Raw genomic sequence first — 23,951 nt, 5'->3', positions numbered from 1 at the left:
GAGAGTGAGAGAGAGAGAGGAAAAGCAGGAGGAAGAGACTCAGAGAGGGAGAGGGTGGGGAGGCTGGAAAAATCAGAGAGGGAGTTGGAGAGAGAGAATGAGAGAAAAAAAATAAGAGAGCTAGAGAGGAAAAGCAGGGTGAAGAGAATCAGAGAGAGAAAGGGTTCAGGGGTGGGGAGGCTGGAACAATCAGAGAGGGAGTGAGAGAAAGAGTGTGTGAGAGAGAGGGAGGAATAGCAGGAGGAAGAGAATCAGAGAAGGAGAGGGTGGGGGAGACAGACAGTGAAAATTCAGAGAGGGAGTGAGGAAGAGCATGGGAGATTGCCGGGTGTGAGAGTGAGAGACAGAGAATGTGAGAGGAATCGGAGAGTGGGAGAGACAGGGAGAGGGGAGGCGGGGTGCAGGGTTACGCTGTGAACTCCTGATCTCTGCCTGGGTGTGGTGGCGTGTGACCATGAGGCTCTCGTACCTCTTCACCTTCATCCTCCTGTTTGGAATGCTGGGGCTGCTCTTCCTCATCCACATTCAGGACCTGCTGGAGGTGAACCACCAGGAGACCACAGGTCAGTCTTCTACCTTCTCCCTGTTCTGCTTTCTGTACCTGATTGGGGAGCGGACGCTGAGTTGAGGGGTGTCTGTACCATCCCAGTTCCTCAGGCTACAGGCTCAGATGAGAGCGGCAGGAAAGAGCAGATAGATTTCAATCCGAAAAATTGTGAAGTGATTCTCTTTGGAAGGTGGCGCATGAAGGCAGAGCACAGGGCTAATGGCAGGATTCTTAGCAACGTGGAGGAACAGAGGGATCTCCAGGTCTACATCCACAGATCTTTCAGTGTTGCCACACAAATTGACAGAGTGGTTCAGAAGGTGTATGGTGCGTTGGCCTTCATTAGTCGGGACATTGAGTTCAGGAGCCGGGAGGCAATGTTGAGGCCACATAAAACTCTGGTTTGACCACACTTGGAATATTGTGCTCAGTTCTGGTCACTTCATTATAGGAAGGATGTGAAGGCTTTAGAGAGGGTGCAGGGGAGATTCACCAGGTTGCTGCCTGGAATGGAGAGCATGACTTACGAGGACAGGTTGAGCGAGCTCGGGATTTTCTCTTTGCAGAGGAGGAGGTTGAGAGCTGACTTGATGGAGGTGATAGAGGTGTACAAGATACATCTTGTACAAGAGGTGGACAGCCAGAGATTTTTCTTCAGGGTGGAAATGACTGATATAAGGGGACATAATTTTAAGGTGATTGGAGGAAAGTATAAGCAGATGTGAGAGGTAAGTTCTTTGCACAGAAAATGGTGGGTGTATGAAATGCGTTACCAGGGATGGTTCCAGAGGCAGATAACTTAGGGGCATTTAAGTGACTCTTAGATAGATGGGCGATAGGAAAATGGAGGGCTATGTGGGAGAGAAGGGTTAGATTGATCTTAGAGTAAGTTAAAAAGTTGGTGCAACATTGTGAACCAAAGGGCCTGTGCTGTGCTAAAGTGGGAAATAATCTCCAATAGTTGGAGAGGAACAACTTTCAAATTATTAATGTAACCAGAAAACATGGAACTGCCCAAAGGATTGTGGATATTGGAGACATTCCTCTGAATACTGTACAGCTGGAGTCTGAATGTGAGAGAATTTAAACCCAGTACTCGTTACTACAGTCAGAAGGTGTTGTTCATGGGGTGAGTGGATCTCGGAAGGGAACAGGAACAAGTGGATCACTAGAGTAACATAATAGTTAGTGTGTAGTGTTTAGTGTAGGGTGTCATGGTAACACAGTACTTAGTACGTAGTGTTTAGCGTAGAGTACCACGGTAACAGTGTTAAGCATAGAATGCCCTGGTACCCTAGTGTTCAGACTAGGGTACCAGGGCAATGGAGTGGCTAGTGTGTAGGGTCTAGCATAGGGTGTCACTGTAACGTAGTGTTTAGTGTCGGGTGCCATGGTAACATAGTGTTTAGTGTAGGGTGCCATGGTAACATAGTGTTTGGTGTAGGGTGCCAGGGTAACATAATGTATAGTGTAGGGTGCCATGGTAACGTAGTGTTTAGCGTAGGGTGCCATGGTAACATAGTGTTTAGTGTAGGGTGCCATGGTAACATAGTGTTTGGTGTAGGGTGCCCCAGTAACGTAGTGCTTAGCGTCTGTAACTGTGGTAACCCAGCGGTTATTACGCAGTGGTAACTGCATGGTGCTACAGTAGTTTGCGTTTAGCACAATGCTATTACAGGTCAGTTCATCAGCAGCCTCTTTAAGGAGTTTGTACTTTCTCTCCAGGACCATGTGGGTTTCCTTTGGGTGCTCCGATTTCCTCCCACAGCTCAAAGACATGGTCATTGTGAATTGCTCTGTGATTACCGCCGGGTTTAATCAGTGAGTTGCTGAGCGGTGTGTCTCATTGGGGCAGAGGGGCCTGTTCCACGCTGTATCTCCAATCACAATAGAGATGTCCTGGGTGTCTCAGAAGGCCAATCTGAGTGAAACCATTGTCCAGCTGGAACACTGTGGATAGTCAGATCGCTGTGGCTGAGGTGGGCTCCTGCCCTCTAATGTTTAACTCAAATCGACCTACATTTTTATACTTTCTCTAAAATATGTCTCCTGGTTCACAAGGCAGGGCTTACACTGGTATTTTTAAACAATGAATCTAGTACAGCCATAAATCACCCTTCAGCTCCAGAACCAGAGAATTTAAATGAGATGTGTATTCACACAAGAGATTCTGCTATTGCTGGAAATCCAGAACAACGCACACAGTACTGGAGGAATTCAGCAGGCCAGACAGCATCTATGAAGGGGGCCGAACAGTGATTACGTATTCCACTTCATAGGTGCTGACTAACCTGCTGAGTTCTTCACAAGACGAACAACCTGAATCCTCCCAATTTCTGCAATCACTGTCCCGTCACACACTCGCAGGACACGGATAGTGTGGATTAGACTGAGTAGATCTCCCTCTACACTGTCCCATCACACACTCGCAGGACAGGGATAGTGTGGGTTAGACTGAGTAGATCTCCCTCTACACTGTCCCATCACACACTCGCAGGACAGGGATAGTGTGGGTTAGACTGAGTAGATCTCCCTCTACACTGTCCCATCACACACTCGCAGGACAGGGATAGTGTGGGTTAGACTGAGTAGATCTCTCTCTACACTGTCCCATCACACACTCGCAGGACAGGGATAGTGTGGGTTAGACTGAGTAGATCTCCCTCTACACTGTCCCATCACACACTCGCAGGACAGGGATAGTGTGGGTTAGACTGAGTAGATCTCTCTCTACACTGTCCCATCACACACTCGCAGGACAGGGATAGTGTGGGTTAGACTGAGTAGATCTCCCTCTACACTGTCCCATCACACACTCGTAGGACAGGGATAGTGTGGGTTAGACTGAGTAAATCTCCCTCTACACTGTCCCATCACACAGGTCTACTACCCTCCAGCCAGCAGGCTCCTGAACCAGCATAGATAACTTCACTGACCACAGCTCTGAGCTGATTCTGTGACCTACAACCTCACTCTCCACAGCTCGTGTTCTCAGACTTATTACTTTTACTGTTTGCCAATTGTCTTGCTTTGCATGTTGGCAGTTTGTCATTTTTTATGTATGTTTTTGTCAATTCTATCATATTTCTTTTTTTTCAGTAAATACCTCCAAGAAGATGAATCTCAGGGTTGTATTTGGTGACATGCACATACTTTGATAATAAATTTACTTTGTCTTTGAGTAAAGCTCCCTCTACACCATCATTCTGATAAAGTGACAGTAAGTAAGACAGGTGGATCAGAATTCTGGGGTGGAAATGAGCCCACTGGCAAGCCTCAGGGTGAGGAAATACAAAAATAACCGGGAGTCGTTTCGGTGCTCAGGGTGAACCTCTGCCTGTGTGGACGCTGAGGGTGGGCCCGGTCTAGACAGGAGTCGTTTCGGTGCTGAGGGTGAACCTCTGCCTGTGTGGACGCTGAGGGTGGGCCCGGTCTAGACAGGAGTCGTTTCGGTGCTGAGGGTGAACCTCTGCCTGTGTGGACGCTGAGGGTGGGCCCGGTCTAGACAGGAGTCGTTTCGGTGCTGAGGGTGAACCTCTGCCTGTGTGGACGCTGAGGGTGGGCCCGGTCTAGACAGGAGTCGTTTCGGTGCTGAGGGTGAACCTCTGCCTGTGTGGACGCTGAGGGTGGGCCCGGTCTAGACAGGAGTCGTTTCGGTGCTGAGGGTGAACCTCTGCCTGTGTGGACGCTGAGGGTGGGCCCGGTCTAGACAGGAGTCGTTTCGGTGCTGAGGGTGAACCTCTGCCTGTGTGGACGCTGAGGGTGGGCCCGGTCTAGACAGGAGTCGTTTCGGTGCTGAGGGTGAACCTCTGCCTGTGTGGACGCTGAGGGTGGGCCCGGTCTAGACAGGAGTCGTTTCGGTGCTGAGGGTGAACCTCTGCCTGTGTGGACGCTGAGGGTGGGCCCAGTCTAGACAGGAGTCATTTCGGTGCTGAGGGTGAACCTCTGCCTGTGTGGACGCTGAGGGTGGGCCCGGTCTAGACAGGAGTCGTTTCAGTGCTGAGGGTGAACCTCTGCCTGTGTGGACGCTGAGGGTGGGGTGCTGGAACTTGGAGAGCTCAGTAGACGTGTGTCTGGAAGCTCAGACAACAGGCCTTTCTGCCCTTTGTGCTGTCCAACAACTCCCGATTTAACCCTCATCTAATCACAGGATAATATACAATGACCAATTAACCTACTAACCAGTGCGTTTTTGGACTGGGGGAGGAGACTGGAAACACCCGGAGGAAACCCATGCGCACACTAGAAGACTGCACAAACTTTCTTACAGATGACGCTGGAATTGAACTCTGAACTCAGACGCCCCGAGGTGTAGTAGCGTTGTACTAAGTGGAGGCTTTCTCATTGTCCTTCCCATCATCAAGAACACAGCTTCTATGAATTAGAATTGGAATCAGAATCAGAATCAAGTTTATTACACTGGACAAGAAATATTTTTAAATGTTTTGCTTTTTCAGAAACTTTTTGGTTTCTGCTAGACCACTTGAAGCTGAGAACTAATTCAATTTCAGACAACTTGTATCATGTAGGAATTTGGAGAAACAGGAAAGTTACTTTTATTGAATGTAATACGTTTAATTGCATAACAGTGCTGATGCTTTGCAATCGTTCAACTGAACTAAAGATGTTTTGTTGATGATTTTCATTTGTACTCAGTGTCTGAGGCTTCTTGCTAAAGTGCCCAACAATAATCAGCCAGCATTTATGGATTTCAGTTGTCCTAGTACTGTTTCTCCATGACTGCAATGTCCTGGTGAAACCTTTCACCATGCTTATCACTGACAATGCCAAGATTAGCAAGGAAGAAGTCTAACTGGGAAATGAATCTTCAGTGACAAGCTGCACTTCATGGTTTTGTATGCCTGAGGCATGTTGTCAACCAGCTGCATGTAGTCTTGTGCTCTATAGTTGCCAAGAAAATTTTCAACAACATCCATGCGATTTTTTCCAGTCCCACTAGAAGTTCTTCGAATTGTCTGACATTGATGGCCTGTTTGATTTGGAGCAACAAAAATGCCTTCCCTAATCTTGGCTTTAGTTGTCTGGGAAACATCTGTCTTAAATATCACACTCCTTCATGGAAATTTATAGCCTTTCTAAAACTTATCCTGCCATGCAGCACCTGCCCTGCCTAAGCATGCCCGGACAAGATAGAAAAATTTTCAGCTTACACTGTGGGCTACACTTGAATTGACTTGAATTATGAATTGAAGTAACAAAGATAGGCAATTTCCAAAAAAAAATGGTGTGTGATAGGGAAATTTCATGGTGATTTTTATGATCAGCAGCTCTAACTCCATAAGACACATCCAAAAGTATTCAGGAAGCAAAGTCTTTGTTGTCCAGAGTTACCACTCACATATGTTGTGAAATTCATCATTTTGTGGCAGTAGTACAATGGAATACGTTAAAAAGACCATAAATTACAATTTAAAAATATATATTTATATACAATTGAAGTTTCATAGAAATAGTTAAAAAGGTATAAAAAAACAAACTTGAGTAACAATGTATTTAAATGAAATAAAGAACAAACCAGAACACTACCTATACAACTATAGTATTATAAAAATGTGTAGTAGTTATTGAGGAATTCATCCAGTGTATGCAGATGTGTTCTTTCGATTGACTGTAAATGAACAAAATCAGTGCAGATACCTACTGCAGATAATGGACTGCCTTCATACCATGCTTTCAACGACTGAATCATCCAAATCTTCATTTTCATTGTAACATTCAAAATGATTGTCAATACCTTCAAATTCTTTGAAGTTTCTAACTTATGGAGTAGTGAAATTGTTTTATTTTTGGCATCTCCTAGTCTGAATGCTTGAAACCTCAGTGAGCAAAATAGTTCTGAGTTATCTTTATGTTTATTTCTTGCCAACTATCAGTGACAAAAATCACTGCTTTTTGAACACAAATACACGCAACTGACACTATTTAAAAACTCTTCATTCTAAGCATGGTGTAATGGCCATGTAAGTGTACATCACTGATGCTAGTTAGAAACTGTTCAGCCACAGTCTCCTGTCCCAATTAAAAAGCATAGTGTCCAGAACAAACAAAGGGAATCCTGGCTATTTTCTCAATTAGTTTTTGTTCTTTAAGAGTTCTCCCAAATAAGCAGCTACCTTGATTAACCAATGGCCCAATTACCTGGAATCCTCTGTATTTCCCGTTCACTGGCAATTCAATCTACTGCAAAATAATGAGGTGGTGTCCATGGATTCGAGGTCTGTTCAGAAATCTGATGGTGTGGGGAGGTCCTGATGAAGGGTCTTGGTCCAAAACATCGACTGTTCTTCCTTTCCATGGTAGCTGCCTGACCGGCTGAGTTCCCCCAGCTTTCTGTGTGTGTTGCTTTGAATTTCCAGCATCTGCAGACTTTCTTGTGTTAATGAAGCTGTTTTTAAAACGTTGAGTGTGTGGGATGCAGAACAGAGAAAGCAGATGAAAGTAATTTTCCACAACATTGGACGCAGTTCAGTTCAGATACTCCAGCTTGCAGTAAACTTTGTAACAGATAAGCCTTGATTGTATTCTTGGAGGCTGTGACCCCAGTAATAGACTGCTTCTGAAAGGGTTAATTCCGAGGATAGGCTAAGTAACTGAGGCAAAACCAGCTGTGTTCAGAGGATTGAGGTTAGAGAAAGAAGCCTCCCATATCTTTCTGAGACACAGGCAACAGAGGGAACACACAACAGGATGCCACAAACAGGCAATCAGGTATCCTGATGCAGCAACTGTACTGGGAGGGATAATTCAGTGTGCGATTTCTCATGAGACAAATTAATCCTGAGAGGGAGGCAGCCTTGCTGGGAAATAACCGGGGTGGGGTAGACCCTGGATTGGGGGGAATAGACTGGGTGGAATTGAAATTGGTTTATTTTGTCACATGTACTGAAAATCTTGTCTTGCAAACTGTCCCTGCAGATTAGGTCATTACACAGTGCATTGAGGTAGAACTGCGTAAAACAATATCACAGAATGCACAGAATTTCCTGAGTGGAATCTGACTCATCACTAAATCTTCTGTGGCCCAGTTTATGGTTGTTCTTGCTGCACAGAATGGTCCTAAACATAGAGAGTACAACACCGGACAGGCCGTTCTAATTTACACCAAATTGCCTGCTCCTGTGTACCATCCACATCCCTCCAACCCCTTCACATACCCCTGACAGCCTAAACAGCTGTTTAAGCTCCACAAACTGCTTACTTTTACTTCCACCCCCGGGAATCCATTCCAGGTCTTTACTTGTCTCTGCGTAAAAAGCTTGTCCCTCACGTCACCCTACTAAACACAGAGGTTCTCTGGTGTTTGACATTGCCACCCCAGGGTAAGGATTCTGCCTGTCCTCCCTGCCTATGCTCCTCATGATTTTAAAGACCCCCGTCAGGGCTCCCCTCAGCCTCCGATGCTCCAGGGAGATAGAAAGATAAAGATTGAAGATTAGTTTTATTTGTCATTTGCGTCAATGACCAATACAGTGCGAGGATGTGCTGGGGGCAGCCCACGAGTGTCACCATGGTTCCGGCACCAACATAGCATGTCTACAACTTACTAACCGGAATGTGGGAGGAAGCCAGCGCACCCTGAGGAAACCCACACGGTCACGGGAAGAACGTACAAACTCAAATGGTCAGAAACTGAAACCGGGTTGCTGGCACTGTGAAGAATGACACCAGCCACTACACAGCCATGCCACCTCACCAGAAACACTGACTGCAGTTTGTGCCTTTCAGACAGGGGCAGTCTGCTCGTCCTAATCTGTGCGGACATTAAAGCCACCTACCTGGTCTTTGCCTGATGGTCGAACTTATACACACAAATTTGAGGTGTTATCAGCCCGGCTAAACAAAGCTTCCACCAAGACCTACAAGTCATTTCCTTTCCTTGAAGTCTCAGAATTGGAATCAAAATCTGTCTATTATTACTGACATTGTGAAATTTCTTATTTTGTGACAGCAGTACGCTGCATTACATACAAATGACTAAAATTTAGATTATGAGGACACGCAGTCCTCTTTTATTGTCATTTAGTAATGCATGCATTAAGAAATGATACAATGTTCCTCCGGTGTGATATCACAGAAACACAGGACAGACCAAGACTGAAAAACTGACAAAAACCACATAATTATAACGTATAGTTACAACAGTGCAAGCAATACTGTAACTTGATGAAGAACAGGCCATGGGCACAGTAAAAAAGTTCAAAGTCTCTCAAAATTCCCATATCTCACGCAGATGAGAGAAGGAAGAAAACTCTCCTTGCCATGCCTGACCACAGTCCGACTCTGAGTTGTCTGAAAACTTCAAGCCTCCGATCAGCCCTCCGACACCGAGTACTGAGCACCATCACTGACGAATGCTTCGACCCCAGCCTCGGTTGCCAGCAGCAGACAAAGCCGGGGATCTTGGAGCCTTCCCTCTGGAGATTCTTGATCGGACAGTAGCAGCGGCAGCGAACCGGGCATCTCAGAAGTTTCTCCAGATGTTCCTCTGTGCTTCTCACGTCTGTCTCCATCAAATCAGAATTGTGCATGACATCCTACTTACAAATACGATGTAATTTCACCGGAGAGCTGCGCGGGCTGCGTCGTGCTGCCATCTTCTCCTCCCGCCTCTGATTACAGTCAGAAACAAAATAGTACGAAAAGAGAGCACAATGGTGAGGTAGTGTTCACAGGCTCACGGACCGTTCAGAAACCTGATGGTGGTGGGGAAGAATCTGGTCCTAAAATGTTGAGAGTGGGTCTTCAGGCTCCTGTATCTCCTCCCAATGAGAAGAGGGCATGCCCTGGGTGGTAAGGGCCTGTATCTCCTCCCTGGTGGTAGCAATGAGACCAGGGCATGTCCTGGGTAGTGAGGGTCCTGAGTGATGGATGCCTCCTTCTTGAGGCATCGCCTTTTGGAGATGTTCTCGATACCAGGCAGGCTAGACAGGATAGACAAGAGCGACAGGGATGTTGTCATCCCAAGGGTCCAGGCGACAGATAAATGGGAGACTGTCAGGAGAGGGAAGGGAGAATGTCAGATACCGGAGAGCACACCGGTGGCTGTCCCCCTCCATTTTGAGTACTGTTGGGGGGTGGGGGGGTGGACCTACCTGGGGGAAGAAACAGCGGTTATTTTTCTGGCACTGAGTCTGGCCTGCGGCTCAGAAGGGTAGGGAACTAAAGAGGATGGTAGCAGCAATAGATAACTCTGTGGTCAAGGGGACAGATAGACGATTCTGTGGACGCAAAATGGAAACACGAATAGCAGTTTGCCTCCCAGGTGCCAGGGTCTGAGATGTTTCTGAACGTATGCACAATCTCCTGAAAAGGGAGGGTGAGCAGCCAGAAGTCGTGGTACCTATCGGTACCAATGACATAGGAAGAAAACAGAATACAGAGAGTGAGGAAGGAAGCTGAGAAGCAGAACCTCAAAGGTAGTAATCTCGGTATTGCTGCCTGTGTCATGCGACAGTGAGGATAGGAATAGAATGAAGTGACAGATAAATCTGTGGCTGAAGAATTGGAGCAGGAGTCAGGGATACAGATTTCTGGATCATTGGGACCTCTTCTGGAGCAGGTGGGACCTGTACAAAAAGGACGAGTTGCACTTGAATCCGAAGGGGACCAATATCCTTGTGGACAGGTTTGCTAAAGCTGTTGGGAGCAGTTTAAACTGGGGGATGGGAACCAGTATGATAGAGCTGAGGATGAGCCAGCAGGTTTACAAGTAGATGATGGATGTAACATGAATGCAAGGAAGGACAAGCCAATGATTGCGTACAAGTGCAGACAGACCAAAGAGTTAAATTGTACCACAGAGGCAAAATCCAAAAGGGCAAACAATTAAGGACTGAAGGGGCTGTATTTAAATGTGCATAGCATTCAGAATAAGGTGGACAAACGCGTAATGCAATTAGAGATTGGTCGGTATGATATTACGGGCATCACTGAGACATGGCTAAAAAAAGGCATAGTTGGGAGCTTAACATCAAATGATATACTTTGTATTGAAAGGACAGGCAGGAAGGCATAGGCGGTGGTGTGGCTCTGTTGGTAAGAGATGGAATTACATCTTTAGAAAGATGTGACATAGGTTTAGAGAATGTTGAATCTTTGTGGGTGGAGTTGAGAAAATGGAAGGGTAAAAAATCCATTATGGGAATCACATATAGGCCTCCATATAGTAGCCAAGATGTGGGGTTGAGATGGCAAAGGGAACTGGAAAGGGCATGTAAAAAGGGTAATGACACAATTGTAATGGGGGACCTCAATATACAAGGGGATTGGAAAAATCAAGTTGGTGTTGGATCGCAGGAGAGGGAATTTGTTGAATGCCTATGAGATGGCTTTTTAGAGCAGCTTGTGCTTGAGCCTTCTTGGGGAAAGATCATTATAGATTGGGTGTTGTGTAAAAACCTTGATCTTATTGGGGAGCTTAACGTAAAGGAACCCATAGCAGCCAGTGATCATAATATGATTGAATTCATACTGGAATTTGAGAAGGAGAAGCATAACTCAAATGTATCAGCATTGCAATGGAATAAATGAAATTACAGAGGCATGAGAGAAGAGCTTGCCCAGGTGGATTTTTTGCCCAGAAAGGAAATTATAGACCAATTACCCTGACCTCAGTGGTTGGGAAGATGTTAGAGTCAATTGTTAAGGGTGAGGTGATGGAGTACTTGGTGACACAGGACAAGATAGGACAAAGTCAGCATGAAAATCCTGTCTGACGAACCTGTTGGAATTCTTTGATGTTACAAGTAGATGCCAAAGGACTTGGACAGATTAAGAGAATGGGCAAGAGAGTGGCAAATGAAATACAACATTGGAAAATGCATGGTCATGCACTTTGGTAGTAGAAATAAATTTACAGATCATTTTCTAAACAGGGAGAAACTCCAAAAATCTGAGATGCAAAGGGACTTGGGAGTCCTTGTGCATGACACCCTCAAGGTTAACTTGAAAGTTGAGTCAATGGTGAGGAAGGCAAATGCCATTTTAGCATTTATTTCAAGAGGTCAGAATACAAGAGCAGGGATGTGATGCTGAGGCTTTATAAGGCACTGGTGAGGCCTCACCTTGAGTATTGTGTACAGCTCCTCATCTTAGCAGAGATGTGCTGACATTGGAGACGGAACAGAGGAGGTTTACAAGAATGATTCCAGGAATGAAAGGGTTATTATACAAGGCATTTTTGATGGTTCTGAGTCTGTACTCGCTGGAATTTAGCAGGATAAGGGTGGATCTCATCGAAATATTTCAAATGTTGAAAGGCCTAGACAGAGTAGATGTGGAAAGGATGTTTCCCATGGTGGGGGAATCTTGGACAAGTGGTACAACCTCAGGATAGAGGGGCTTCCATTTAAAACAGAAATGCAGAGAAATTTCTTTAGCCAGAGGATGGTGAATTTGTGGAATTTGTTACCACAGGCAGCTGTGGAGGCCAGGTCATTGTGTGTATTTAAGGCAGAGATTGATAGGTTCTTGATTGGACACGGCATCAAAGGTTGTGGGGAGAAGACTGGGGAGTAAGCCTGAGGTCCTGTTGTGGCTTCCTTGTAATTGCATATTTGGGTCCAGGATAGATCCTCAGAGATGTTGACACCCAGAAACTTGAAAATACTCACCCTTTCCACCACTGATCCCTCGATGAGGACTGGTGTGTGTTTCCTCGACTTCCCCTTCCTGAAGTCCACAGTCATCCCCTTGGTCTTACTGACACTGAGTGATAGTTTGCTGTTGCGACACCACTCAACCATCTGATCTATCTTACTCCCGTACATCGCCGACTTCTTGTTACTTCCTCCTTCATTACTGAAATGCTTGTCCATCTTCAAGTACCAATTCTGTTCTCTGCATCAGCTCCCCTTCTTCCCCTGTCGCCTCTGACTCAGTGTCTTCAACACACAGGCAATCCTGGCTGAAAGGAAGCTCCTTGAAAGGCCAAATGCTGAAAATGAAATTGAATGTTGACTTCCACGATTTTTAGAAAATATCATGGATCTCATGAGTAATGTCAACAGCACTAAGGCAAAATCAGAGCTTTCAGACTAAATCAAAATATGTTTTATAAACAGTTTAATTTACACTTAATTAACATCACCCTGTCATCCAGTTGTGAATCACCTCATCACTTGACCAACAACACTGCTAGCGATGATTTGATCACTGGTAATGTGTACAGATATGCTTGCTCCTCAGACGAGAGTGTTACTGACAAGGTCAGCGATTGTCACTCACCCCTGTTGTTCCGGAGACAGCGGTGGTTAGTATGGAGATGAGGAATCACAATTGGGCTTATCACCACAGACATGTGTTGAGAAATTCATTGTTCTGTAGCAGCAGGACAGCGCAATGCATTAAAACTACTGTATTACAAAGATTAAATAAATGTTGAAAACGTGGAATAGTGAGGTACTGTGTTCACTGGAGTTGAGTATGATGCTCTTCTGAGGGGTTCTTCCTAATGGAGATCGCCTCTGCGTGACCTTGTTTAACCTGGGAAGGTTGATGTACAGGTAGTCACCATATGGTCCAGTGACATGCAATGCAGCACCCCGACTGTTGTAGCCTTCTTCTGCACTGACTACCATTTTCATATGTCATCATCTTCTGTCAGCTCCACCGCTGAGGTCTTTGTTGGACTGCTCTTTCTCTGGAACATCCCCCTTGACCGTACCGCCATGGGTGACCCTACCCTATCAGACAACATCGCTCTTGGGATCTCAAGAGCACATAGGCCTCTTCACTGTGACAAGGTTGGGGGATGCTGTGGATAGTGTGGAAGGCTGTCAGAGGTTACAATGAGACATTGATAGGATGCAAAACTGGGCTGAGAAGTGGCAGATGGAGTTCAACCCAGATAAGTGTGAGGTGGTCCATTTTGGTAGGTCAAATATGATGGCAGAATATAGTATTAATGGTAAGACATTCGGCAGTGTGGAGGATCAGAGGGACCTTGAGGTCCGGGTCCATAGGGCACTCAAAGATTCTGCGCAGGTTAACTCTGTGGTTAAGAAGGCATACAGTGCATTGGCCTTCATCAGTCATGGAATTGAGTTTAAGAACCAAGGGGTAATGTTGCAGCTATATAGGACCCTGGTCAGACCCCACTTGGAGTACTGTGCTCAGTTCTGGTCACTTCACGATAAAAAGGATGTGGAAACTATAGAAAGGGTGCAGAGGAGATTTACAAGGATCTTGCCTAGATTGAGGAACAAGCCTTATGAAAATAGGTTGAGTGAACTCGGCCTTTTCTCCTTGGAGAGATGGAGAATGAGAGGTGACCTGATAGAGGTTTACAAGATAATGAGAGGCATTGATCATGTGGCTAGTCAGAGGCTTTTTTCCCAGGGCTGAAATGGCTAGCACGAGAGGACACAGGTTTAAGGTGCTGTGGAGTAGGTACAGAGGAGATGTCAGGGGTAAGTTTTTTTATACAGAGTGGTGAGTGCGTGGAATGGGCTTCCGGCAATGGTGGTGGAGGCAGATACAACTCCTGGACAGGTACATGGAGCTTAGAAAAATAGAGGGCCATGGGTAACCCTAGGTAATTTCTAAAGTAAGTACAGGTTCGGCACGGCATTGTGGGCCGAAGGTCCTGTATTGTGCTGTATGTTTTCTGTGTTTCTACGTGAGGATCATTGGAGAAGAATAGTGAGGTAGTTTTCATGGACCATTCAGAAATCTGATGGCGAAGGGGAAGAAGATGTTCCTAAAACGTTGGGTGTGGGTCTTCAGGTTCCTCTACCTCCTCCCTGATGGCAGCAATGAGAAGATTAAGAGGCATTTCAACAGACACTTAAAGATATAAAGATTTAAGGATTAACTTTATTTGTTACATGTATATCAGAACACAGAGTGAAATGTGTCACTTGCAACAATGACCAACACAATCTGAGGATGCACTGGAGGTAGCCTGCAGGTGTTGCCATGTTCTGGTGCCAAAGTAGCATGCCTACAACTTACTGACCCTGACCCACGCATCTTTTAAACGTGGGAGGAAACTGGAGCACCCAGAGAAAATGGGGAGAATGTAAGACTCATGCAGACAGCGGTAGGAATTGAACCCGCGTGGCTGACGTTATATTAGCATTACTCTAACTGTCCACTTGTACTGAAGAATACAGTCCTAGCATGGCCAAATGAGACTAGAAACACGACAGATTCTGCAGATGCTGAAAATTTTAAGCAATGCTTGTGGAAGCATTGGAAAGGGTACAGAGGAAATTTACCAGGATGCTGAGAGTAGGGATTATGATCAGAGATCAAGGGAGCTTGGGCTTTACTCTGTGGAGAGAAGGAGGATGAGAGGAGACATGATAGAGGTATACAAGATATTAAGAGGAATAGATAGGGTGGATAGCCAACGCCTCTTCCCCAGGGCACCACTGCTCAATACAAGAGGACATGGCTTTAAGGTAAGGGGTGGGAAGTTCAAGGGGGATATTAAAGGAAGGTTTTTTACTCAGAGAGTGGTTGGTGCATGGAATGTACTGCCTGAGTCAGTGGTGGAGGCAGATACACGTGAAATTTAAGAGACTACTGGACAGGTATATGGAGGAATTTAAGGTGGGGTGTTATATGGGATGCAAGGTTTGAGGGTCGGCACAACATTGTGGGCCGAAGGGCCTGTAGTGTGCTGTAGTATTCTATGTTCTATGTTCTAAAATACTGGAGGAACTCAGTGGGTTAGGCAGCATCTATGGAGCATCTGTGGGTAACCACTGGGACATCCTGCCTTTCTGTGGTTGACAGAGAGAAGATGTTTGACTGTTAATTCCTCTCCTTAGATGCTGCCTGACCTGCTGAGTTCCTCCAGCATTTTGTGTGTTATTGAAATGAGATTAGTGTAAATGTGCAAGAAAGGGTTGGTAGGGATGAGTTGGGCCAAATGGCCTCACTCTGTGCTGTACTCAGATTCCATCAACTACCTCCTGGTTCACATTGTGTTGTGGAACTGTGTGGTCAATGGTAATCAAAACTGCCTAATGCATCACCGGCCCCAGCCTACGCATTATCACCAACATCTGTACAGAAAGGTGCTGGAAAGGGCCAGTAACATCATGAAGCATCCCACTCCTGTTTGTCCCTCTCCTATCAGGAAGGAAGCTACACAGCATCCACACCAGAACCACCAGACTCAAAAACAGTTCCTTTCCCAAGCAGCATGGCTGGTCAAAACCTCCATCCACTAATCCACCCCTCCACACCCCCAACCACCACTACTTTATCATTTCCTGTCAGTCACCTTATGTACAGACACTCCTGTGCCTAGTGTCACTTTATGGACACACAATCAATCTGTGTATGCATGCTCTCTGATGTATTTATATGTTTTGTGTTTTTTATGATGTGTTCTTTATATTTTGTGTTATTTTGTGCAGTATCAGATCCGGAGTAACAATGATTTCATTCTCCTTTACACTGGTGTACTGGAAATGACATTAAACAATCTTGAATCTTGTCAGAACAAAATCCCTCTCTACTGTTCCCACTGTGTGGAACTGCCCTGTGGGTGGTGCCTGGGATCTGTTTACAGTTGGAATGTCGATCTTTCAGGCAGGGGAGCAGTTTCAAATCCCTGAAGCACCCCGTCTGATGCTTTATGAATGAAACAGAGAAGGCAGTGAGGCTTGGTTCATTAATATTAAATAACGCTTGGTTATTATTGAGAATAGATTTCAGTCTAATTCAGTTCACTGTGTTAACTGACTGCTCAACCAGTGGCCATGGTGTTACTAACAGTCAATGCTGCCTCACTCATCTGTTCCCGCTCTCAGCTGGTGAGCGACCACACCCTCCTTCCCGTCTCCCTCAACGCTGCCTGCTCCGCTGACCAGTGTGGAGACGGGGACTGCTGGGGGAACCACACATAATCCAGCATGGCGTGGGCTGGGGAGGGATCTCCTGGGGGAAGACTGGGCTGGGGAGGGATCTCCTGGGGGAAGGGTGGGCTAGGGAGGGATCTCCTGGTGGGAGGGGTAGGCTAGGGAGGGATCTCCTGGGGGGAGGGGTAGAGGGTAGGGATCACCTATTAAGAAAGGTGGAGGGTAGGGATCTCCTGGTGGGAGGGATGGAGAAGAGAGGCATCTTCTGGTGGGAGGGGTAAGAGGGATGGATCTTAAGACCATAAGAACATAAGACATAAGAGCACAATTAGGCCATTCAACCCATCAAGTCTGCTGCCCCATTCCATCATGGCTGATCCTGGATCCCACTCAACCTCATACATGCGCCTTCTCTCCATGTCCTTTGATGCTCTGACCGATCAGGAAACGATCAACTTCCCCCTTAAATATACCCACAGATTTGGCCTCCACCACAGTCTGTGGCAGAGTATTTCACAGATTCACCACTCTTTGGCTAAAAAAAAATCCTCCTTCCTTCTGTTCTAAAAGATCGTCCCTCAATTTTGAGGCTGTGCTCTTTAGTTCTGGATAACCACTCCACCACAGGAAACATCCTCTCCACATCCACCCTATCTAGTCCTTTCATCATTCAACACACATCAAAGTTGCTGGTGAACGCAGCAGGCCAGGCAGCATCTCTAGGAAGAGGTACAGTCGATGTTTTGGGCCGAGACCCTTCGTCAGGACTAACTGAAGGAAGAGTGAGTAAGGGATTTGAAAGTTGGAGGGGGAGGGGGAGATCCAAAATGATAGGAGAAGACAGGAGGGGGAGGGATGGAGCCAAGAGCTGGACAGGTGATTGACAAAAGGGGATACGAGAGGATCATGGGACAGGAGGTCTGGGAAGAAAGATGGGGGGGGGAAGAGGATGGGCAAGGAGTATATTCAGAGGGACAGAGGGAGAAAAAGGAGAGTGAGAGAAAGAATGTGTGTATAAAAATAAATAACAGATGGAGTACGAGGGGGAGGTGGGGCATTAGCGGAAGTTAGAGAAGTCGATGTTCATGCCATCAGGTTGGAGGCTACCCTGACGGAATATAAGGTGTTGTTCCTCCAACCTGAGTGTGGCTTCTTCTTTAGAGTAGAGGAGGCCGTGGATAGACATGTTGGAATGGGAATGGGATGTGGAATTAAAATGTGTGGTCACTGGGAGATCCTGCTTTCTCTGGCGGACAGAGCATAGGGAGACCGCTTTGCTGAACACCTACGCTCTGTCCGCCAGAGAAAGCAGGATCTCCCAGTGGCCACACATTTTAATTTCACATCCCATTCCCATTCTGACATGTCTATCCACGGCCTCCTCTACTGTAAAGATGAAGCCACACTCAGGTTGGAGGAACAACACCTTATATTCCGTCTGGGTAGCCTCCAACCTGATGGCATGAACATCGACTTCTCTAACTTCCGCTAATGCGCTACCTCCCCCTCGTACCCCATCTGTTACTCATTTTTATGCACACATTCTTTCTCTCACTCTCCTTTTTCTCCCTCTGTCCCTCTGAATATACCTCTTGCCCATCCTCTGGGTCCCCCCCACCCTTTGTCTTTCTTCCCGGACCTCCTGTCCCATGATCCTCTTGTATTCCCTTTTGCCTATCACCTGTCCAGCTCTTGGCTCTATCCCTCCCCCTCCTGTCTTCTCCTATCATTTTGGATCTCCCCCTCCCTCTTCCACTTTCAAATCCCTTACTCACTCTTCCTTCAGTTAGTCCTGACGAAGGGTCTCGGCCCGAAACGTCGACTGCACCTCTTCCTAGAGATGCTGCCTGGCCTGCTGCATTCACCAGCAACTTTGATGTGTGTTGCTTGAATTTCCAGCATCTGCAGAATTCCTGTTGTTCCTTTCATCATTCGGTAAGTTTCAATAAGATCCCCCTGCATTCCTCTAAATTCCAGTGAGTACAGACCCAAAGCTACCAAATGCTTGTCACATATTAAACGCTTTCATTCCCAGAATCATCCTTGTGAACCTCCTCTGGACTCTCTCCAATTGACAACACATCCTTTACGTGCCTTTTCCAGCTCCCTTTGCAATCTCAACCCCTCCTCTTGGCTGCTATTTGGTGGCCTATATATGATTCCCATAATGGACCTTTTACCCTTCCATTTTCTCAACTCCACCCACAAAGATTCAGCATTCTCTGACCCTATGTCACCTCTTTCTAAAAATGTAATTCCATCTCTTACCAACAGAGCTACACCACCACCTGTTCTTTTGACACAAAGTATATCCCTTGATGTTCAACTCCCATCTATGGCCTATCGCAGTCTAGAGGTAAAATGATCAGTCTTAAGTGAAGCAACACACATCAAAGTTGCTGGTGAACGCAGCAGGCCAGGCAGCATCTGTAGGAAGAGGTGCAGTCGACGTTTCAGGCCGAGACCCTTCGTCAGGACTAACTGAAGGAAGAGTGAGTAAGGGATTTGAAAGTTGGAGGGGGAGGGGGAGATCCAAAATGATAGGAGAAGACAGGAGGGGGAGGGATAGAGCCAAGAGCTGGACAGGTGATAGGCAAAAGGGATACGAGAGGATCATGGGACAGGAGGTCCGGGAAGAAAGACAAGGGTAGGGGGACCCAGAGGATGGGCAAGAGGTATATTCAGAGGGACAGAGGGAGAAAAAGGAGAGTAAGAGAAAGAATGTGTGCATAAAAATGAGTAACAGATGGGGTACGAGGGGGAGGTGGCGCATTAGCGGAAGTTAGAGAAGTCGATGTTCATGCCATCAGGTTGGAGGCTACCCAGACGGAATATAAGGTGTTGTTCCTCCAACCTGAGTGTGGCTTCATCTTTACAGTAGAGGAGGCCGTGGATGGACATGTCAGAATGGGAATGGGATGTGGAATTAAAATGTGTGGCCACTGGGAGATCCTGCTTTCTCTGGCGGACAGAGCGTAGATGTTCAGCAAAGTGGTCTCCCAGTCTGCGTCGGGTCTCGCCAATATATAAAAGGCCACATCGGGAGCACCGGACGCAGTATATCACCCCAGTCGACTCACAGGTGAAGTGTTGCCTCACCTGGAAGGACTGTTTGGGGCCCTGAATGGTGGTAAGGGAGGAAGTGTAAGGGCATGTGTAGCACTTGTTTCGCTTACACGGGTAAGTGCCAGGAGGGAGATCAGTGGGGAGGGATGGGGGGGGACGAATGGACAAGGGAGTTGTGTAGGGAGCAATCCCTGCGGAATGCAGGGGAGGGGGGAAGGGAAAGATGTGCTTAGTGGTGGGATCCCGTTGGAGGTGGCGGAAGTTACGGAGAATAATATGTTGGACCCGGAGGCTGGTGGGGTGGTAGGTGAGGACCAGGGGAACCCTATTCCTAGTGGGGTGGCGGGAGGATGGAGTGAGAGCAGATGTACGTGAAATGGGGGAGATGCGTTTAACAGCAGAGTTGATAGTGGAGGAAGGGAAGCCCCTTTCTTTAAAAAAGGAAGACATCTCCCTTGTCCTAGAATGAAAAGCCTCATCTTGAGAGCAGATGCGGCGGAGACGGAGGAATTGCAAGAAGGAGATGGCGTTTTTGCAAGAGACAGGGTGAGAAGAGGAATAGTCCAGATAGCTGTGAGAGTCAGTAGGCTTATAGTAGACATCAGTGGATAAGCTGTCTCCAGAGACAGAGACAGAAAGATCTAGAAAGGGGAGGGAGGTGTCGGAAATGGACCAGGTAAACTTGAAGGCAGGGTGAAAGTTGGAGGCAAAGTTAATAAAGTCAACTAGTTCTGCATGCGTGCAGGAAGCAGCGCCAATGCAGTCATCGATGTAGCAAAGGAAAAGTGGGGGACAGATACCAGAATAGGCACGGAACATAGATTGTTCCACAAACCCAACAAAAAGGCAGGCATAGCTAGGACCCATACGGGTGCCCATAGCTACACCTTTAGTTTGGAGGAAGTGGGAGGAGCCAAAGGAGAAATTATTAAGAGTAAGGACTAATTCCACTAGACAGAGCAGAGTGGTGGTAGAGGGGAACTGATTAGGTCTGGAATCCAAAAAGAAGCGTAGAGCTTTAAGACCTTCCTGATGGGGGATGGAAGTATATAGGGACTGGACATCCATGGTGAAAATAAAGCGGTGGGGGCCAGGGAACTTAAAATCATCGAAAAGTTTAAGAACGTGAGAAGTGTCACGAACATAGGTCGGAAGGGATTGAACAAGGCGCGATAAAACAGTGTCGAGGTATGCAGAAATGAGTTCGGTGGGGCAGGACCTCCTGTCCCATGATCCTCTCGTATCCCCTTTTGCCTATCACCTGTCCAGCTCTTGGCTCTATCCCTCCCCCTCCTGTCTTCTCCTATCATTTTGGATCTCCCCCTCCCCCTCCAACTTTCAAATCCCTTACTCACTCTTCCTTCAGTTAGTCCTGACGAAGGGTCTCGGCCTGAAACGTCGACTGCACCTCTTCCTACAGATACTGCCTGGCCTGCTGCGTTCACCAGCAACTTTGATGTGTGTTGCTTGAATTTCCAGCATCTGCAGAATTCCTGTTGTTTGGGTCTTAAGTGAAGCAGAGTTCAGTTCAGTTTAGTGCAGTTCGAAGTAATCGCTGTTGTTGTACCGTTGGGGGTGGGGGGCGGGGAGAGAGAGAGAGAGAGAGAGAGAGAGAGAGATGCAGTTGGTTTCGGGTAGACCTTTTGATGTCTTCTGATCCCGCTGAGGTCACCGACTGTGACCCCTCCGTTCCGGATACGATCGTTCTTCCGCGGTGAACCCGGCACCCACGCAAGGGCGGACACACACCCCAGGATCCCACCGATCGTACCTTTACACCCTGTGAGCCTCTGACCAGTTTCCGCCAACCTGTCCTCTAAACTCCTACCAACTTGTGGGGGCACACTGCTCTTTCTAGGGTCTCGTGGCGTCGTCGTGCCTTAGCAAACCTGCTCTTTTTATCCCCCTGCTGGGGTATCACCTGTCCATCAAACTTCAAACAGTTCAGGTCCAAAGCAAACGGTCTGTCAATATCTGAATTGTGTTTCTTTCTCGTTAATCTCTCTCTCTTCTCTCTTATTAGCATTTTGAATGTTTCTCCATTGTCTTCCATTATCTCTCTCATTAGCATCATCTGTTCGGTAGCTCTGCTTGGCGTCACACATGACATATTAAAAAGAGAAGGGAGGAATCTCCTGGTGGGAAAGGTGAAGAGAGAAGGGATCTCCTGGTGGGAGGGGTGGAGAGGGGAATGATTTCCTGGTGGGAGGAGTGGAGAGGGGAGGAATCTCCTGGTGGGTGGGGTGGAGAGGAGAGGGATCTCCTGGTGTGAGGGGTGGAGAGGGGAATGATCTCCTGGTGTGAAGGGTGCTGAGGGAAGGAGTATCCTGGTGGGAGGGGTGGAGAGGGGAATGATTGCCTGGTGGGAGGGGGGCTGAGGGAAGGAGTCTCCTGGTGGGAGGGGTGGAGAGGGGAATGATCACCTGGTGGGAGGGGTGCTGAGGGAAGGAGTCTCCTGGTGGGAGGGGTGGAGAGGGGAATGATCACCTGGTGGGAGGGGTGCTGAGGGAAGGAGTCTCCTGGTGGGAGGGGTGGAGAAGGGAATGATCACCTGGTGGGAGGGGTGCTGAGGGAAGGAGTCTCCTGGTGGGAGGGGTGGAGAGGGGAGGGATCTCCTGGTGGGAGGGGTGCTGAGGGAAGGAGTCTCTTGGTGGGAGGAGTGGAGAGGGGAGAGATCTCCTGGTGGGAGGGGTGCTGAGGGGAGGGATCTCCTGGTGGGAGGGATGGGTTGGGGAGGGAGCTCCCACTCACAACAATGGGGACATGATCAGACCCGAGTAGAAATATTTCCAGCCCCAGTTCTCTGCAATGGCATTGAGACCATTCACATCTGTCTGAAGCCTGGGCTGGCTTGAATGTACTGTATGTCCACATGAAACCATCTCTCACTGGCGATGTGACACCTCCTCACTGCTGATCTGCACTCTCCATTTAGTTTCCACACAGAGGTGGGACTTGTGACACTGGGGCAGAACTGCTACCACTGAAACTGGCTACACATCTCCCAGCAACAAAGAGCTGGAATGAAGAGCTCTGATTCCTCAGGATGTTGTCATCAGGGTGAATACGGTCTGTTTGAGGTGGATTCAGGTCCAGGACCAGGTTCAGGTTCAGGTTCAGGTTCCGATTCAGATTTGTTTATCAGATGGACACAAAGCAGACAGGAAAACACAGCATTTGTGTTAACCAACACAAGCTAAGGCTGTGCTGGAGGCAGTCCACGTGTTGCCTCACATTCCGGCATTCAATCCGTGCTGACAGACGACTGAAGCTCATTCAGCTCAGCTGCCGGTGTTATTGTGACAAGCACAAACACAGACCCGGTGCCACAACCTGGGGGGAGAACCCACTCAGTCACATACAGACAGAGGAGATGATGATTACACGCTCCGGTTACAGTCAGGGTGACCAGCAAGCACACACACCAATAACTGCATAGCACAAGCTAAAATGTATCAATAAATGAACTTGAACATCCCACCATAATCCCACAAATGCATTTAAGATGAACAATAAATACCCTCGGCCGCTAGAAATGCTGGAGCGGGTTGTCAACCTTCAGCAACCCCCTCCCCCGCAACCTAGAGCGCGACACTGGCATGCCCACAGAGCTTGGCAGAACAAGACAAGAGACAGCAAAACAGGTCCATTCGCCACTCTCTCAGCCATCCAACCCCTAAAGCAACAGAAAGTCCTCCAACCCAAGGCCAGGCTACCTCCTGGCCTCCATTCTTTGGCCATGCAGACTCACACTCACTGGGATTGGTCCCAGAGACTCACACTCACCGGGATTGGTCCCAGTGACACACGCTCATCGGGATTGGTCCCACAGACTCACACTCACTGGGATTGGTCACAGTGACTCACACTCACCGGGATTGGTCCCACAGACTCACACTCGTTGGGATTGGTCCCAGTGACACACACTCATCGGGATTGGTCCCACAGACTCACACTCACCGGGATTGGTCCCACAGACTCACACTCACCGGGATTGGTCCCATAGACTCACACTCACCAGGATTGGTCCCACAGACTCACACTCACCGGGATTGGTCCCACAGACTCACACTCACCGGGATTGGTCCCATAGACTCACACTCACTGGGATTGGTCCCACAGTCTCACACTCACCGGGATTGGTCCCACAGACTCACACTCACTGGGATTGGTCCCACAGACTCACACTCACCGGGATTGGTCCCATAGACTCACACTCATCGGGTTTGGTCCCACAGACTCACACTCACCGGGATTGGTCCCACAGACTCACGCTCACCGGGATTGGTCCCAGAGATTCACACTCACCAGGATTGGTCCCACAGACTCACACTCATCGGGTTTGGTTCCACAGACTCACACTCACTGGGATTGGTCCCAGTGACTCACACTCACCGGGATTGGTCCCACAGACTCACACTCACTGGGATTGGTCCCATAGACTCAGACTCACGCTCATCGGGATTGGTCCCACAGACTCACACTCACTGGGATTGTTCACA

At 47.6% G+C, this 23,951-nt stretch overlaps 1 protein-coding gene across 1 annotated transcript in view; it reads left to right on the top strand.

The window, feature by feature from the left end:
* The first annotated feature begins 454 nt into the window (after positions 1–454).
* Positions 455–23,951, top strand: part of LOC140210203 (carbohydrate sulfotransferase 8-like) — a 62,075-nt gene continuing 38,578 nt past the window's right edge. Inside the window, exon 1 of the mRNA XM_072279079.1 lies at positions 455–563. Coding sequence (XP_072135180.1) covers positions 455–563 — 109 coding nt within the window. The remainder of the gene's footprint in view (positions 564–23,951) is intronic.

The sequence above is a fragment of the Mobula birostris genome, chromosome 15 (assembly GCF_030028105.1).
Source record: "Mobula birostris isolate sMobBir1 chromosome 15, sMobBir1.hap1, whole genome shotgun sequence".
NCBI lineage: Eukaryota > Metazoa > Chordata > Chondrichthyes > Myliobatiformes > Myliobatidae > Mobula > Mobula birostris.
This window is presented reverse-complemented; position numbering and strand designations above follow the sequence as displayed.